The sequence below is a fragment of the Borostomias antarcticus genome, assembly GCF_949987555.1.
Source record: "Borostomias antarcticus genome assembly, chromosome: 2".
NCBI classification, from domain to species: domain Eukaryota; kingdom Metazoa; phylum Chordata; class Actinopteri; order Stomiiformes; family Stomiidae; genus Borostomias; species Borostomias antarcticus.
The window spans coordinates 21,912,987-21,929,797 of NC_140235.1; the positions used below are offsets into that span (position 1 = coordinate 21,912,987).

General features: G+C 44.7%; 1 protein-coding gene across 1 annotated transcript in view; it reads left to right on the top strand.

Moving 5' to 3' along the window:
• cdh19 (cadherin 19, type 2) overlaps positions 1 to 16,166 on the top strand; it is a gene marked incomplete at both ends in the record, with an annotated part of 37,116 nt that extends 20,950 nt beyond the window's left edge. Inside the window, 7 exons of the mRNA XM_084453788.1 lie at positions 8,702 to 8,889; positions 10,008 to 10,261; positions 11,974 to 12,110; positions 12,507 to 12,628; positions 12,950 to 13,067; positions 13,489 to 13,740; positions 15,637 to 16,166. Coding sequence (XP_084309914.1) covers positions 8,702 to 8,889; positions 10,008 to 10,261; positions 11,974 to 12,110; positions 12,507 to 12,628; positions 12,950 to 13,067; positions 13,489 to 13,740; positions 15,637 to 16,166 — 1,601 coding nt within the window. The remainder of the gene's footprint in view (positions 1 to 8,701; positions 8,890 to 10,007; positions 10,262 to 11,973; positions 12,111 to 12,506; positions 12,629 to 12,949; positions 13,068 to 13,488; positions 13,741 to 15,636) is intronic.
• Positions 16,167 to 16,811: the final 645 nt, after the last annotated feature.

Genomic DNA, 16,811 nt, shown 5'->3' on the forward strand with positions numbered 1-16,811 from the left:
GTGGTACTTGTGGTATACTTTGGTGTGTCTCATGATACATTGCAGTATACTTTGGGGTGCTTTGAGGTACTTTGTGGTATACTTTGGGGTACTCTGTGGTATACTTTTCAGTACTTTGCAGTACTTTGTGGTATACTTTGGGGTACACAGCAATACTTTGCAGTACTCTGCAGTATACTTTGGGGTACTTTGAGGTACTCTGCGGAATACTTTGAGGTACTTTGTGGTGTGCTTTGGAGTACTTTGCGGTACTTAGTGGTATACTTTGGGGTACTTTGTAGTACTTTGCAGTACTTTGCAGTACTTTGTGGTATACTTTGGGGTACTTTGAGGTACTTTGCGGTACTCCGCGGAATACTTTGAGGTACTTTGTGGTGTGCTTTGGAGTACTTTGCGGTACTAAGTGGTATACTTTGGGGTACTTTGTAGTACTTTGCAGTACTTTGTGGTATACTTGGGGTACACAGCAATACTTTGCAGTACTCTGCAGTATACTTTGGGGTACTTTGAGGTACTTTGCGGTACTCTGCGGAATACTTTGAGGTACTTTGTGGTGTGCTTTGGAGTACTTTGCGGTACTTAGTGGTATACTTTGGGGTACTTTGTAGTACTTTGCAGTACTTTGCAGTAAACTTTGGGTTCTTTGCAGTATACTTTGGGGTACTTTGTGGTATACATTGAGGTACTACTTTTCTGTATACTTTGGGGTACTTTGCTGTATACTTCGGGGTACTTTGGTATTTTGCAATATTTTGCAGTACTTTGCGCTTTACTTTGGAGTACTTTGCGGTACTTTGTGGTATACTTTGGAGTACTTTGAGGTACTTTGTGGTATACTTTGGAGTACTTTGAGGTACTTGGTGATTAGTAGGCCCTTCAAAAAGGGGTTCAGTATTTTATCTTAACCTATATAGTAGGAGACAGGATTTAATTTAAGACATAGATTTAATAATATGAATTGAAAGCAAAGTGTATGAGGCAAATTATGTGAGGCTGCTGTTCATCAACTATAGTTAAGAGCTGCTATCCATTGACTATATTTCAGATTGCAATACCATACCAACTTCTTATTAGCATGAACTACCCTTTATCCTCACATGTCACCTACCTCTCCAGAGCACATGAGACAAATGGATGGAAGTGAGGTCTGAAGATGTGTTTATGGGGAAAACCAATGAGGTGCACACAATAACTGACATTCAGTGCCACATTGCCCGTTTGTTTATACAAACTTTTTATCATGTTATTCCAGTTTTTCGGATAGCCATAGATGTTTTAAAAATCATAATTGCACTAGCCTACACAGGCATTACATTAATGAGGACAGAATTAGTGAGGACAGAATTTAAGGTAGGCCTACTCTATAAATCCAGACAGTACCAGCACCTTCAGGCCAGATTTGTGGACAAGCCCATCCTGAAGCTAATCAAGGATGTCCAGACCAGACACCAGATTGATCTTGTAGATATGAATAGATGGAAAGTATGGTATGGCAAAGCCACATAAAGATATATTCTAATGGTGCCAGACATCTTCAGTAGATATTTCTGGCTTAAGCAGCTGACAGGGAAAGGTAGCAATGAAATAGCCAAACAAACAACCACATTTATATTAAACATGGTCCTCATACAGTAATCCAAAATGACCAAGGTGCTGAGGGAACTCATGCAGTAGCTTAAAGTAAAGATCAATGAAATTTCCCCTTATCATCCACAAAGTCAAAGAAAAGTAGAGAGTATGCATCGAATATTGCATAAAAATATGTTGTATGATCTAGGGAACTTAGAGGGTGAAGGAGTAAACATAGCATATTCAAGTCAAAGTTTTATCGGTAACATGCAACATACCCTGACAATGAGCAGTGATGTTTCCACTAGCTGCTAAATATGTACACTAGGCAAAGTAAAAAGGAGAAACGTACTATACACACCAAACATATAAATATGTAAACCAAGTCCAAAATATAAAATATTTATTAATGGAATGAAATAAAATGAGCTGAGATGACATGAAATTGGACAGTTCACCTAAATAGAGAAGTATACATATGGATCTAGAGAGAGTAAATGTATGTATATTCACGTTTATTTACAGAATGTAGATTTTTATAATCTAGCAGGTATAAATATACAGTGCTGTTGTGCAGAGTATAGTACTGAGTTAAGGACAGAGATGAGCAGAGTGTACTCATTCCGGATGTGGATGGTCTGAAGGTAGAAGCTTCTTCTGAGCCTCTGTGAGTTGATCTTCAGTAGGCAGTACCTGAGCAGAGAGAAGAGGCTGTTGTCCGGGTGGCTGGGATGTTTCAACATTCTCCTGACCTTGGTCCTGCAGCCCCGTGTGTCGATGTCCTGGAGGTGTGGGAGATATGTTCTGCTGACCAAACACTCTCTACAGTGACTTGTCCTGCATGGTGTTGCTTCCATAGCATGTTGGTAGTGTTGATGTTCTCAGTCAGACACCCTCTCAATCATGCATATACAGGAATGTTTGTTGTCCATGTCTGGAGATCTGTACATCAATATACTGTACTTGTAAATACACTGTCTCCACAGGGGTCCTACTGCTGTTCAGGCAATTGGCCGCTCCTGCTTCCTGCTAGTCCACTAGAATCACTTTCATCTTCCTGCTTCCTGCTGTAGTCCACTAGCATCTCCATTATCTTACTGACGTTCAGGTGGAGGTTGTTGTCCTGACAACATTTAGTTTGGCATGCCACCTCCTCCAAGTAGGCCTTCTCATTATTGTTGGAGATCAGGCCTACCGCAGCTGTGTCATCAGTGAATTGATAATTGAGCTGGAATTGTAGGTAACTATGCAGTCGTGTTTGTACAGAGGATATGAAACAGCCCAGTGTTGAAGGTGAGAGGGTGACTTTCTCCAGTGTTTAGGGTGAGAGAAGATGATGCCCACTCTCGCCCCCTGAGGTCTGCCCGTCAGGAAGTTGAGGATCCACCTGTGCAGGAAGGGTTTAATCTCCAATCTCTATCCTGCGTTTGGAGATGAGTATGGGGAGTTATGGTATTGCAATCTGAAATATAGTCGATGGACAGCAGCCTCACATAATTTGCCTCATACACTTTGCTTTCAATTCATAGAATTAAATCAGTTCCTGTCTCCTACTATATAGGCTAAGATAAAATACTGAACCCCTTTTTGAAGGGCCCTACTAATCACTAAGTATCTCAAAGTACTCCAAAGTATACCACAAAGTACTCCAAAGTATAGCGCAAAGTACTCCAAAGTATACAGCAAAGTACCCCAAAGTATACAGCAAAGTACCACAAAGTACCCCAAAGCATACTGAAAAGTACCTCTGTATACCACAAATTACCACAAATTACTGCAAAGTATGGGTAAGTACCTCAATGTATACCACAAAGTACTTCAAAGTACTCCAAAGTATAACGCAAAGTACCCAAAGCTTACTGCAAAGTACTGCAGAGTACCGCAAAGTACTCCAAAGCAGACCACAAAGTACCTCAAAGTATTCCGCAAAGTACCGCAAAGTACTGCAAAGTACCCCAACGTTTACTGCAAACTACTGCAAAATATCAAAGTACCTCAAAGTACCCTAAAGTATACTGCAGAGTACTGCAAAATATTTGCTGTGTACCACAAAGTATACCACAAAGTACTGCAAAGTATACCACAGAGTACCCCAAAGTATACCACAAGTACCACAAAGTACTCCAAAGCACACCACAAAGTACCTCAAAGTATTCCGCAGAGTACCGCAAAGTACCTCAAAGTACCCCAAAGTATACTGCAGAGTACTGCAAAGTATTGCTGTGTACCCCAAAGTATACCACAAAGTACTGCAAAGTACTGCAAAGTACTACAAAGTACCCCAAAGTATACCACTAAGTACCGCAAAGTACTCCAAAGCACACCACAAAGTTCCTCAAAGTATTCCGCAGAGTACCTCAAAGTACCCTCAAGTATACTGCAGAGTACTGCAAAGTATTGCTGTGTACCCCAAAGTATACCACAAAGTACTGCAAAGTACTGCAAAGTATACCACAGAGTACCCCAAAGTATACCACAAAGTACCTCAAAGCACCCCAAAGTATACTGCAAAGTATCATGAGACACATCAAATTATACCACAAGTACCACAGCGTACGCCAAAGTATACCACAAAGTACCCTAACAGTATTATTCATTCACTTTTTAAATTATTACATTATCAGTAAAGTATAACATTACCAGTTTTGAAAAAAAAAGACCCACCTGATAATGTAATAACTTGACCAATAATGTAATAAGGTATTACATTATCAGAAAAATGGTATTACATTATCAGTCAGGACATTTTATTACATTATTGGTTAAGTTATTACATTATCAGGTTTTATTACATTTTCGATTGACTTAAGTCAAACTTTTATTACATTATCAGGCGTTATTACATTATCGGTTGATTATTACATTATCGGGTGCTACATGCCCTCCTTCTTTTTCATGAAAAAAAGGCCGCTGCGACTGGGGAAGACAATGGCCTTACGATACCTGAAGCTAGGGACTCGGCGGTATAATTGCGCATGGCCTCTTTCTCGGGAACAGACAGATTGTATAACCTGCCGACAGGGAGGGGAGCCCCCGGGAGGAGGTCTATGGCGCCATCATATGGCTGGTGAGGGGGAAGTGAGAGTGCGCTCTCCTTGCTAAACACGGCTGCCAAATCATGATAGCAGGAGGGCACACCTGTGAGAACCGGGACCGCAAGCACGGAGCTAGCCACGCCGGGCGGCGAGGGGGCCGAGCGAAGGCAGTTGGCGTGGCAAGCGACGCCCCACCCCAAAATCCCCCCAGCGGCCCAGGAGACGTGGGGTTCATGCATAGCGAACCGCGGCCGACCCAACACCAGGGGAGAAGTGGGGGTGTGCAAAACCATAAACCGAATCTGCTTGCTGTGATTACCGGACAAGGTAAGAGTGAGGGAGGTCGTGGTGTGTGTCACGCGCCCCAGGGAGTGCCCATCTAGTGCCTGAGCCGTGAGGGGGCTCTTGAGGGGGACGAGAGGGATCCCTGCTTGGCGAGCTAAGGTGATGTCTATTAAGCTCTCGTCCGCCCCAGAGTCTAATAGAGCCCCAACAGAAAGATATTCCATTCCCCAAGTGAGTGTGGCTGGAAACAAACGATTTGGCTCTTGTGAATCCCGCGGGAGGTTGATTAGGCTCACTAGTACTCCCTTACCTAGCGAGCCTGGTCTTTTGGCCACGTGGGACATGCTCATATCTGATGCCCCGGTCCCCCGCAGTAGAGGCACAGGCGGTCCCGCATCCTCTACTCCTGCTCCTCCTGGGACAGCCAGGACCGGCCCAGCTGCATCGGCTCCTCCTCCGTCCGCAGTGGTGATCGCGGTGATCGACTGAGCAAGGGATGCGGCGAGCAGAGAAGGGGTGGTCTCCCGAGGGCCACTGCTGCCACCACCGGACAGGCGTGCCGGGAAGGGTCTGGGGGCAACCCCGGAGCGCTGGGCATGCTCTACGCAGTGCTCGCGGAGGCGCTCGTCCATGAGCAGCGTGAGGGAGGGCTGATGACGGGAGGGCTGATGGTGGAGCTCGCACTGGCCGAGGAACCCCCGGCACAGGTCGAACTCCCCCCCGAACGGCCTGGGGCAGGGAAGGTTTGGCTCAAAGCGGGGATCAGGAGGGATGAGGAGAGCAGGCAGAGCAGCGGGGGACTTGGCAGGATCGGGGGAATTAGCTGCAGGAGGAGGACCGGCGGCGTAGCGCGTCTCGCTAATGCCTAGAGCGACTCGACTCCCGGACTGGACCCGAAGCACGAGCCGGGCCCACAACAAAATGTAGGCTAACGTTAGGTTTTTATATGCCAAGTGCGCTTTAATCAACATTAATCAATGAGGACCCTGACCCTAACCCCACCTGTAGGCTAGCCTAATATTAAAGCAGTGTGGTTACATGTTCAATCAATCAAAGCTTTATTTGTATAGCGCATTTCATACCCAGAGGCAACACAATGCGCTTTACAGAGAACAAGGGAGGTGGGCATACGACCCACTCTCTACATATTCCAGAGGGAAGCAAAAAAACAGTAATCACCCGGGGGCCAGATAAGTGAGCTGTAAAAATTCTTCCCTGACCCCTCTCAACAAGGCGATCGAGCAAGCTCCAGGAGTATGTTTGTCTACCGGCTAAGAACATTTATAAAGCAATACATTACATTAAATTACATTTCAGAGTGAGAGAGGCTAAAAGCATCATAGGAGAGAGAACATTCTACAGACATGCTACGACATCCACAGCAGACATGGGGGTATCTATCGGACTCCGGGAGGTCTGCTGGTGACAGTGGGGCATCCACTGGACCTGGTTAGAGGATAGGAGGGAGAGAGAGAGGCACTAGGGAGAGGGAAGGCAGAACAGGGTTAGTAGCACATAGAGCCATACAGACCACACAGATATTGAAACAGGCAACCTGGGGCAAGCTCCTGGAATATATCTGTCTAATGGCTCAGAACATTTGAAGAACAATAAATTACATTAAATTAAATTTTCAGAGCAAGAAAGGCAAGAGCATCAGGTCCAGGCCTAAGCCGGATGTGGACTGATGTGTGTGTGTGTATGTGTGTGTGTGTACTAAATACAACGATATTCACAGCTCCACAGCTGACACTGGACCTGGTTAGAGGATAGGATGGAGAGAGAGAGGCACTAGGGGAGGCAGAAAACGGTTAGTAGCACACTGAGTCATTGAAGCAACACAGCTGTCAGAACAGAACAAGCCTGTTTCAGGATAACCAGCTTCTGTACACTACTTGATATACATACATTGCATAGCAGGATAAATACCAATGTATACAGAGTATTCACTGAATGAACTAGAATGTTGACTCTTACGGATTTTGTACCCGAAATCACCATATGCATGCGATAGAACTTTGAATTCCACTGGGGTGATGTAGGCCGATCTTTTGCTGTCTTTGGTTGCCATGATGAATCATTGTATCATAGCTCTACTGATCATGGCTTTTTATAGTTCTCGTGCACGAGCTTAGCTCAAGCTGTACATAGTCAAGGTTGATTGTGCCAGCGCGAATCAGCTGGGAACCGCGTTTCTGGAACCGAAAACTCAGGGTTGCCGATGTCAAGATTTATCAATTCAAACCTCAGGGTTAGACGCAGACTTTATTGAACCGGCTTTCTAGAACAGGCCCCAGCTCTCTTTATGTTCAGTTTATGAAGAAAATCAACATAATTAAAGGAATACATCGCGATATTTGGACCTTTACAAACATGTCTGGTGCTAATTCTCCATTTAGATTTAGGCTACTAAAAGTAAGATGAATCGTCCAAACAGTCTACTCAGAAAGATAATACATTGACATTTATTACCTTTTAAAACTCGCACCCCCGGGACGCAGCATTCAGTCGAAGTGCGCATGCGCAACGTTGTGCTTAAACAACACAGTACAGTAGAACCCCACTCATCCGAACTTCAGAGATCCGAACCTCCCGGTCTACCACACAGGCTAAAAAAACGTTGTTTTTTTTTAGCCTGCCATCTGGTTACTGGTGGGATTTTCATTACAGTACTGTACCCTACTGTGAATAAAAACAGAACTGTATGTAGATCTACATGTTGCCTGTAGGCTGTAGCCTCCTGTCACGTTTAATTTCTTTGTTCCTCTAATGCCGAGCGCAAATCGCAAACGAGTCTGCTGCGCGAGAGCTGCATTACTTGGTAGCCAGAAAGCGCGTCAGCAACCTGAAGCAGAGGAGCATCGAGTCATTTTTCGTTCCCAGTTAATGGACTTCAGGAACACAGACGTGTTGTAAGCATGTAGATTAGCCTACTAGGCCTACTGTATTTGTTAAATAATAGCCTACAGCCTAGGCCACGTTAGCCTACATCGGTTGTTTAGGCTGCAATAGCCTAGACATGACAACTTGTCCGTCATTTCATTTTATTTATTATCATTTGCTCTAATTGTTCTAATGTTGGGTTGCTTTTAGGCTATACCATTTTGTTCTGCGAATACAGTAGCCTATCGATGCAGCGTACGCCTCATTTGAGAATAAAGTACTGTATTTGATCAAAGCATGCACTCAAGTGGAAATTAGTTTATTTTATCCTAGGCTATACTGTAGGCCTATTATAGGCTAGGCTGTAGGAGTTTAGTAGGCTATTTGATTGCAATTTTGATGCATTTTCACAAGTAATTAAGGGTATTTATCGGTGTATTATGAGTATATATGAAACAAGTACCACTTTGAATTTGGTGCATTTTAACATGTTTCAGTCATCCGGATATTTCAGAGATACGAACAACCTTCGGTCCCGTTGGGTTCGGATAAGTGGGGTCCTACTGTAGTAGCTAACTATTCCGGCGTCTATGGATATCATGCATGGATGTATTAATAGAACATGCAATTATATCATGGTGGAGGTGAGAAAACCGAAGCGAAACATCACGGAGGAAGCCAGAAAAAGAAAAAGACAATCTGATAACTTTACGACAGTCGGACAGTGCACTTACTCGCAGAGCCTGTGGGGGCGCAGAAAACCGGAGGAAACACTATGTATTGCTTTAACAGAAAAAGCACTACAGTATGCTACTGTATGTCCACTCAGTTTGTATCTAACACTCAACTGTACATGGCTAAATCTCTAACAAGTCACTTGTGTAAAAAGCTGTACTCCTGTACACCTCAAACCCCCCCCCCCCCCCCAGACCTCTACACCTTTGCCATCCCTGAGTCGGCGCAGGTTGGCACCACGGTTGGCAGGATCATGGCAGACGACGGAGATGTTGGCGCTAATGCCAGGATGAACTATAGCCTGGAGGACCTGGAGGAGAGCGCCACCTTCAGGATCCAGACAGACCCTGTCACCCAGGAGGGCGTGGTTCTGCTGGCCAAGGTGAATGCACGTCTGTTATTAATTTCAAACCTTCATTCTATTTCTACAGAACTTCTTTTCTCTGAGGAGCTAGCACAGCTGCCTTCAACTCCATCCTTGGTATGGTCATCTGTTAGAGTGGCGCTAGCTTTTCAAGAACACCATGTGCACTTCTCCTTGTGTATTGGAGAGCCTCAAATAAGATACAGTCCCATAACCAATCTCACTTGCATCACTGACCGCACATTTTTGCACACATTTAGCTTACCATATGTGTGCAAAAAAGGTGTGATTTATTGCCTTATGGTTGCTTTGTAAGGCCCGGTGTGCAATGAATCACTTGAACACCCAGAGTCCATCAAACCCTTGTGTAATATAGCCTCACTCAGGCAGTATTGCTTAGATATGGTAAGTACATTGTTCTTACATGACTACATGATACATATCTAGTAGATGTATTGTTCCTACAGTGTGTATTTACCTAAATACTACATAATTAGCAGGCAGCCTTCAATTCTCACTCATCTACATGTATCTACCTAGAGAAATTAGCCTACAGGTTTGGTAATCCTTTATATTAGTTATTTTGTGTCCATCCATAGCTTGCACCCACACACACTATCAATTCACATAAAGGACTCAAAAATGTCCTTAATATACTGTACTTGGCTACATTTTTCCAAGTAATCAGTTTACCATACAAAAAAAAGATAAGTGAATTGAAAGTTGATGAAGATGGTCTTGCTATATTAATCGTGGGCTCCATCTGAACTCTCTTGGGAGTCGGTTAATGGTTTAGCATGCAGATTTTTAATTTATTTTTATAACTATCATCATCTTGTCTGTTGAAAACATAAAATCGGTTAAGTGCAAGCTCACAGCTGGTGTCTCATCAACTTTAAATACACCATCTCTCTCCCTCTAATTTAAGGAAAACGAGACCTAAATGTTATCTCAATGTCAGTTCTATTTCCCTGTCAGTGGTTAACAGTGGTAATTCAATGAAAGTGACATACAGTATTACATGGTTTGAAGTACTATCAGCAGAGGTCTGTTTGTTGTTACATACCTAAAGGAGTGGCCAAGTGTGAGCTCAGCCAGCTGCAAAGAGGTGCTATTGATTTCTGAACTTTCCTAAGCCCCTGGACTATGAGAGCAAGAGACGGTTCGTCATGGCTGCAGAGGCCGTCAACGATCACGTGGACACCCGGTTCCTGAGCTACAATGAGTTCCGGGACAGGACAACTCTGAAGATTGTAGTCGAGGATGTGGACGAGCCGCCTGTTTTCCTCGCCGCCGTCTATGAGTGGAAGGTTCTGGAGAATGCAGCAACCGGAATGCCGGTTGGCTCTGTTACTGCCAGGGATACGGACGCGGTCAATAACGCTATCAGGTGAATGTTGTCTCTGCGACTAGGAGAGGTGACCTGCTATGATCCCATAGCTGTTTCACTAGGAATGTAATCGGATCGGACGATAGTGATGATGATGTTGGTGGTCGTTGCTGTGTGTGTGTGTGTGTGTGTGTGTGTGTGTGTGTGTGTGTGTGTGTGTGTGTGTGTGTGTGTGTGTGTGTGTGTGTGTGTGTGCGCGTGTGTGTGTGTGCATGTGTGTGTGACATTTATGCCGTCAGGTGAATGTGACCCTCTAGGTAACCTGTTATCTTAATAGCTGCTTCTCATTCTGTATTACCACACCAACTCACTTGGAATGTATACAGATTGGACGATAGTGATGGTGGTTCTTGTGTGTGTGTGTGTGTGTGTGTGTGTGTGTGTGTGTGTGTGTGTGTGTGTGTGTGTGTGTGTGTGTGTGTGTTGGATGGTCTACTACTGTGTGTGTGTATGTGTATGTGTATGTGTGTGTGTGTGTGTGTGTGTGTGTGTGTGTGTGTGTGTGTGTGTGTGTGTGTGTGTTGGATGGTCTACTACTGTGTGTGTGTGTGTGTGTGTGCGTGTGTTTGTGTGTGTGCATGCTGGTGTGAGGGTAAGTGTCTGCGGGGTTGTGTCACGTCCCCAGACAGCTTCCTCCATGGGGTGAAAAATCATTCCATTTCAAATAGTGTTAGTGCCTCGGTGCCTCCATTTTCACTCTTGATCTCCATGGATACCCAGAACATGGTCATATTTATCTCATATTACTTTAATAGGAAATGAGCCCTGCTGAATAAATCATGGCCATTTTTTATACCTCACAGGCTTTTCTATCTGTTGCGGTGGTATTATCACAAAGAGAGGCGAGCGGAGGGACGCAGGGGTGTAATAAAGCGTTGTACGAGCTGGCATATGGAATTCAGATTTGCAGTCATTTGCAAGTGGGGCACATTGCGGTGGGGACAGCGGCGTTGAACAGCCTATAGCCGCCCCAGCAGTTTCAGAGTCACAGGTGTTGCATATCCCCACCGTATAGCCCTAAATGGAAGCCCGCTGAGTGACATTATTGGCACGTCAGTGAAATATATCCAGTCCGTCCGTCATCCATAGTGCCCAGACCTTGGTTTGAAATACTGTTTGATATCTCAAATCCATATTTGTGTTTATTGGCCTTGCCTATAGCATTCAAGACAATGGACTCCAGGAAGACTCGAGCATTATCCACGCATCTGAAATTATTTCAAATTTGACACAAATCTGGAATAAGGATAGCTTGGGTGAACTAATGGGAGTCAGTGGAGGATGCACAGCATTGTTAGGCACATCTGTTTTTGGCAGGCAGACTGCATAAGAGATAAAGAGGCTCCAACTAGTCCAGCTACCAATACCCCAACAACTCACTGCAGTCGGATCCAGTCTGTATAACTATCACCCTACAGTACCATCGTCAGGTACCATCTACATTCTGTCTGAACTTGATGAATAATATGTAGCAGCAGTACTCAATTCCAAGAATGAAGCAAATATCTTGTTCTTGACAACTCGCTTCCAATGTTTTCTTGTTGTTTTGTTGTCATCCTGGGTCATCGGAACATCATTGTTGGATATCTGTTAGTGGATAAAGAAAAAATATGCAGCTTTCTTTAGTCATCTCTCCATGGGGCCACTGTGCTATGTGTGTTCTAAGAAGAGCACAGCTCACTAAATCTGTGTCCTGGTGATTTGTCTTCCAGATATTCCATTGACAAAAGCAGTGATTTCAAAACAGCTTTCAAAATAGACCCAAACAATGGAACCCTAACTGTTGCCAGACCTTTAGACCGCGAATTGGCAGCCTGGCACAATCTTACTGTCACAGCCAAGGAAACAAGTAAGGCAAATCTATGCATCTCTTCAAAAATACTTTTATAAAAGATCCAGAAACATCTGGATCCTTTTGGAAAAGAAGTAGCTTACCATTGGTGGCAATGTCCAGATGAAAAATCGCAAGATGAGCGAAGCACAATACAGTATTCAACTCCTCTGAAAGGATATACCGTAAAATGTTTTCATAGCTCCCATTTTGTCCAATTTCCTGTCTTTCATTGGACTGGGCGGGGAAATGCTATTGCCGGAACCCCTTTTAGTCCCCACTGTATTTCAAGTAGATGTGATCATAAGAGTCACATTTTTCACTTTAAACTGTGATTTCAGAGCTTTTGTACAACACATTTATGATACATGTACCCAATCGACTCCCACTAAATGTCTGTCTTCACAACTGCAGAGCAAAATCATTTATCCTCCTCGGTGGCAGTGTTCATCAAAGTGCTGGACATGAACGACAACGCACCAAGGCTGGCCAGAGACTACCAGCCGTATATCTGTGAGGGGACTCAGGCAGGAGAGGTAGGACACAAGCCGTCCTCATCCCACTGTGAGCCTGGCAATGTGTACCTGCTGTGAAGATACTGAAAGTTCTAGTGCGGTCAAATACAGTCCCAGGATTTCTGAACTGGATCCCTCATGCTGAGGCTGTGTTACAAGGCTGTTTTTTTCAGATTGTGTCTCATCTCAGCTAGAAGGACATGTTAGAGTGTCTTACTTGTGTTTATGTTGGACGTCAGTAGCTAACAACAGCATCCATGCAGCATTTGTATATTGTATATTGTACACACATGCTCGTCTGAGATCCCCCTATAGAAACCATTTTCTCTGTGTGTCTCTAAGATCATCCAGTTGATCAGTGCCTTGGACCCAGATGATCCTGCAGAGGGACATCACTTTTACTTCTCCATGGTCACAGAGAAGCACATCAACCCCAACTTCACCATAAGGGACAACCAAGGTCCAGTACAGACAGATTACATGGATTACCGGTTATATATGATCTAAATGATCAATTATTATTATTATTATTATTATTATTATTATACTGTATATGTGCGTTCGTTGTTTTACTTCATGCATTAAATGTAGGCCTGCTGTATTGTATTATTTTTAAATTATATTTTATCTGAAAGTGTATCAGATTATATTGTATAATAGCATGTCATGTACATGCTGTACTCATACTGTATCACATATTATAACCCTAACCCTGTACTTGTCTTATAATTGGCTTCAGTAACCCTAGCCCTAACCATCACCCTTGGTCTATCCCTTACCCTAGCCCTAGATCTACCCTCATACCCAACCCTAGCCACAGCTTAGCACTACCGCTAACACAAACTTCCCCAACCCTTCATCCTCCTCCGTCTTCACCACAGACAACACGGCAGGCATCCTGGCCAGGCGCAGCTCCTTCACGCGGAAGGACCGTACCCAGTACCACCTGCCCGTAGTGGTGGCCGACAGCGGCTCCCCAGCCCTCTCCAGCACCAGTACCCTGACCATCAGCGTGTGCAGCTGCCAGCCTGCCGGACACTGTCCCTCTGGGGGGGTTGAGGCCCTGGCTCTCTCCATGGGGGTCAGCCTCCAGACCCTGGTGGGCCTTTTGGTCTGCCTGGCCACACTTACAGGTAACAGGGCTTCAACCTTCAACTTTATCCATCCCCAGTGAACAATTGGTTATTGGAGCAAGGTCAAAGACATACGAAGAGTTAATTTGCAAAAACAGATAAGTGCATAAAACAACCCAACTGCAATTTGATATTTGACAGAAAAAATATTTTAATCAAAATGCACATACAGTAGGACTCCACTTAGCCGAACCCAACGGGACCGAAGGTCGTTCGTATCTCTGAAATGTCCGGATGACTGAAACTTATGTTAAAATGCACCAAATTCAATAAGTGGTACTTGTTTCATATAGACTCATAATAGACCGATAAATACCCTTAATTACTTGTGAAAATGCATCAAAGTTGTAATCAAATAGCCAACTAAACTCATATAGCCTAGCCTATAATAGACCTAGTAGCCTATAATAAAATAACCGAATTTCCACTTGAGTGCGTGCTTTGATCAAATACAGTACTTTATTCTCAAATGAGGCGCTGCATCGATAGGCTGTATTCGCAGAACAAAATGGTATAGCCTAAAAACAACCCAACATTAGAACAATTAGAGCAAATGATAATTAATAAATAAATAAAATGACAGACAAGTTGTCGTGGCTATTGTAGCCTAAAAGAAAGTCTCTAAAACAACCGATGTAGGCTAACGTGGCCTAGGCTGTAGGCTATTATTTAACAAATACAGTAGGAATGGTAGGCTAATCTACATGCCCACAACACGTCTGTGTTCCTGAAGTCCATTAACTGGGAACGAAAAATGACTCGATGCTCCTCTGCTTCAGGTTGCTGACGCGCTTTCTGGCTACCAAGGAATGCAGCTCTCGCGCAGCAGACTTGTTTGCGTTTTGCGCTCGACATTAGAGTAACAAAGAAATGAAACGTGACAGGAGGCTACAGCCTACAGGCAACATGTAGGTCTACATACAGTTCTGTTTTTATTCACAGTAGGATACAGTACTGTAATGAAAATCCCACCAGTAACCAGATAGCAGGCTAAAAAAAATACGTTTTTTAAGCCTGTCCGGTAGACCGGGAGGTTCGGATCTCTGAAGTTCGGATGAGTGGGGTCCTACTCAGGGGCGGGGTGGCCATCGGGAGGTTCGGGACGACTCCCGAACGGCCGACCCATCCAGGCCGAACCGGCTGGGGGGGAAAAAAAATTAAAAATATTTTATATTATATTTATAATATATTTCCCGGTGGCCTGGCGCGCCAACTGGCCCGCGGTGAATGGCCTGCCCCCCTGTCAACAAATCGTGCAGCACCCCCCGTCAACAAATCGCGCAGCGATCAAGTGTGTGCCTATACTCCAATGTTACGCCCATGGAATAATACAGTATGCATTACTCAAACTCACAAGTGTGTCTTTAACACAATTGTTCAAATGCTAAATGCTTACTGCACAGTAATGCTACGTGATGAGCATATTTGCAGTGGCGCATCAGCACCAATGGCATCTTGGGACATTGATGGGTTTGCATAGTGAAGCAGTTCATTATGAGCTGTGTTGCTTGGTGTAGTCCCTATACTCATCACATGAAAATTTAATAGCTATGCTTTCTAGGCTAACAACCAGATAACAATCACATAAGTACAATGGGCCATGAGACTAACTGCAGACAATGCACAGCCACACAACGGAATTCCTCATCCGTACGTGAGTTGGGAATACTACATTAAACGATTGAGATCAAATATGATTTTCTCACCAAAAAAATCAATTGCATCTAATTGTCTTTCTTGTTAACGATTCAGATTAGCTCCCCAGCCTAAACAAATCTAAATCAAGCAAAATCATTAGTGATGATCATGTAGAGAGTGAACGCTTTATCCAGGCCCAAGGTGCCCTGCTGCCTGGTGTTTGGACTGTAATGACCTCCTGCTGTGTTGTGTGTGCAGCTCTGTCCATCCTGATGCTGATTGTGAGGAGACACAGGAGGAAACAGCAGGAGGCACTGGGAGAGGAGGGGGAGGAGAAAGATCCGGAGTTTCATGAGAAGGTTCTGCGCTATGGAGAACCAGCACCCGGAGGAGGAGGAGGAGGAGGGAACATGGGTTTCTGCCAGCCTGTCCCTCTCCGTCCCCACCCTCGACGCAGGGACCGGAGGCTCCGCAGGGAGGAGGTGGCGGCCAGCATCCGCATGTCCCTCCGCCACTCCCACCTGATCGGGCCCGAGGACGAGGTCTTCCGGCAGTTCATCCTGGACAGGCTGGCGGACGCCGACCAGGACCCCTACGCCCTGCCGTTTGACTGCCTGAGGACCTACGCCTTCGAGGGGACGGGCTCCGCCACGGGGTCCCTCAGCTCGCTGGGGTCGCGCGGCTCCGAGGAGGGCGCCGAGCAGCACCCGCCACCCCGCGATCCCCGACCACACGTGGTCAGACTCACGCCGTGGTGCGGCGGGGCGGAGGAGGAGACGACCTTCTGACAGAGCCCTTGTTTCCTCATAAGCGGCTTTTCTTGTGGTACATCATGCATATATACAGCGGAGAAACTCAAGAGAAGAATAGAAACGACATCTTCAGCAGCTGTGGTTTGCTTTCCCACCAGATTAAGTAGAAGAGAACTAGATGCAAATACATCTTATGATGTGAACTGTGAGCTTACATTTTATTGCAGTATTATGACAACTGGGAGTATTCTGATGCTTTGGTTGTATCCACAACATTATGTTATTCTCTCCTCATCATCTCCTAATTTGACTGTTGACATGTAAGTCATGTATTCGTATTATGCCTTATGAATCCATATAAAGCAACCTTAGTGAAACACTAACAGTAATTCATTTTTATTACACAAACATCTTTACTGCATTTAAAACTACTTGGAAACAGCTTCACTTTCATTCAGAGGGCCTGTACCCCAAAGAGAAGGCCTCAAAAGGTCAAAAACACTCCCCGTGCAATTAAAGGATGAAAAAATAAGTAGCAAAATACAAATGTTCTCCCTGAGAGAGGATATGCCTGAAAGGTGATACCAACTGACTAAGATATCAGCGACATGCAAAGCAATTATGTTTAAGGGTGCCTGGTGAGTCACCCAACCCCTCACAGGTGCAGCCAGTCATCTGTCA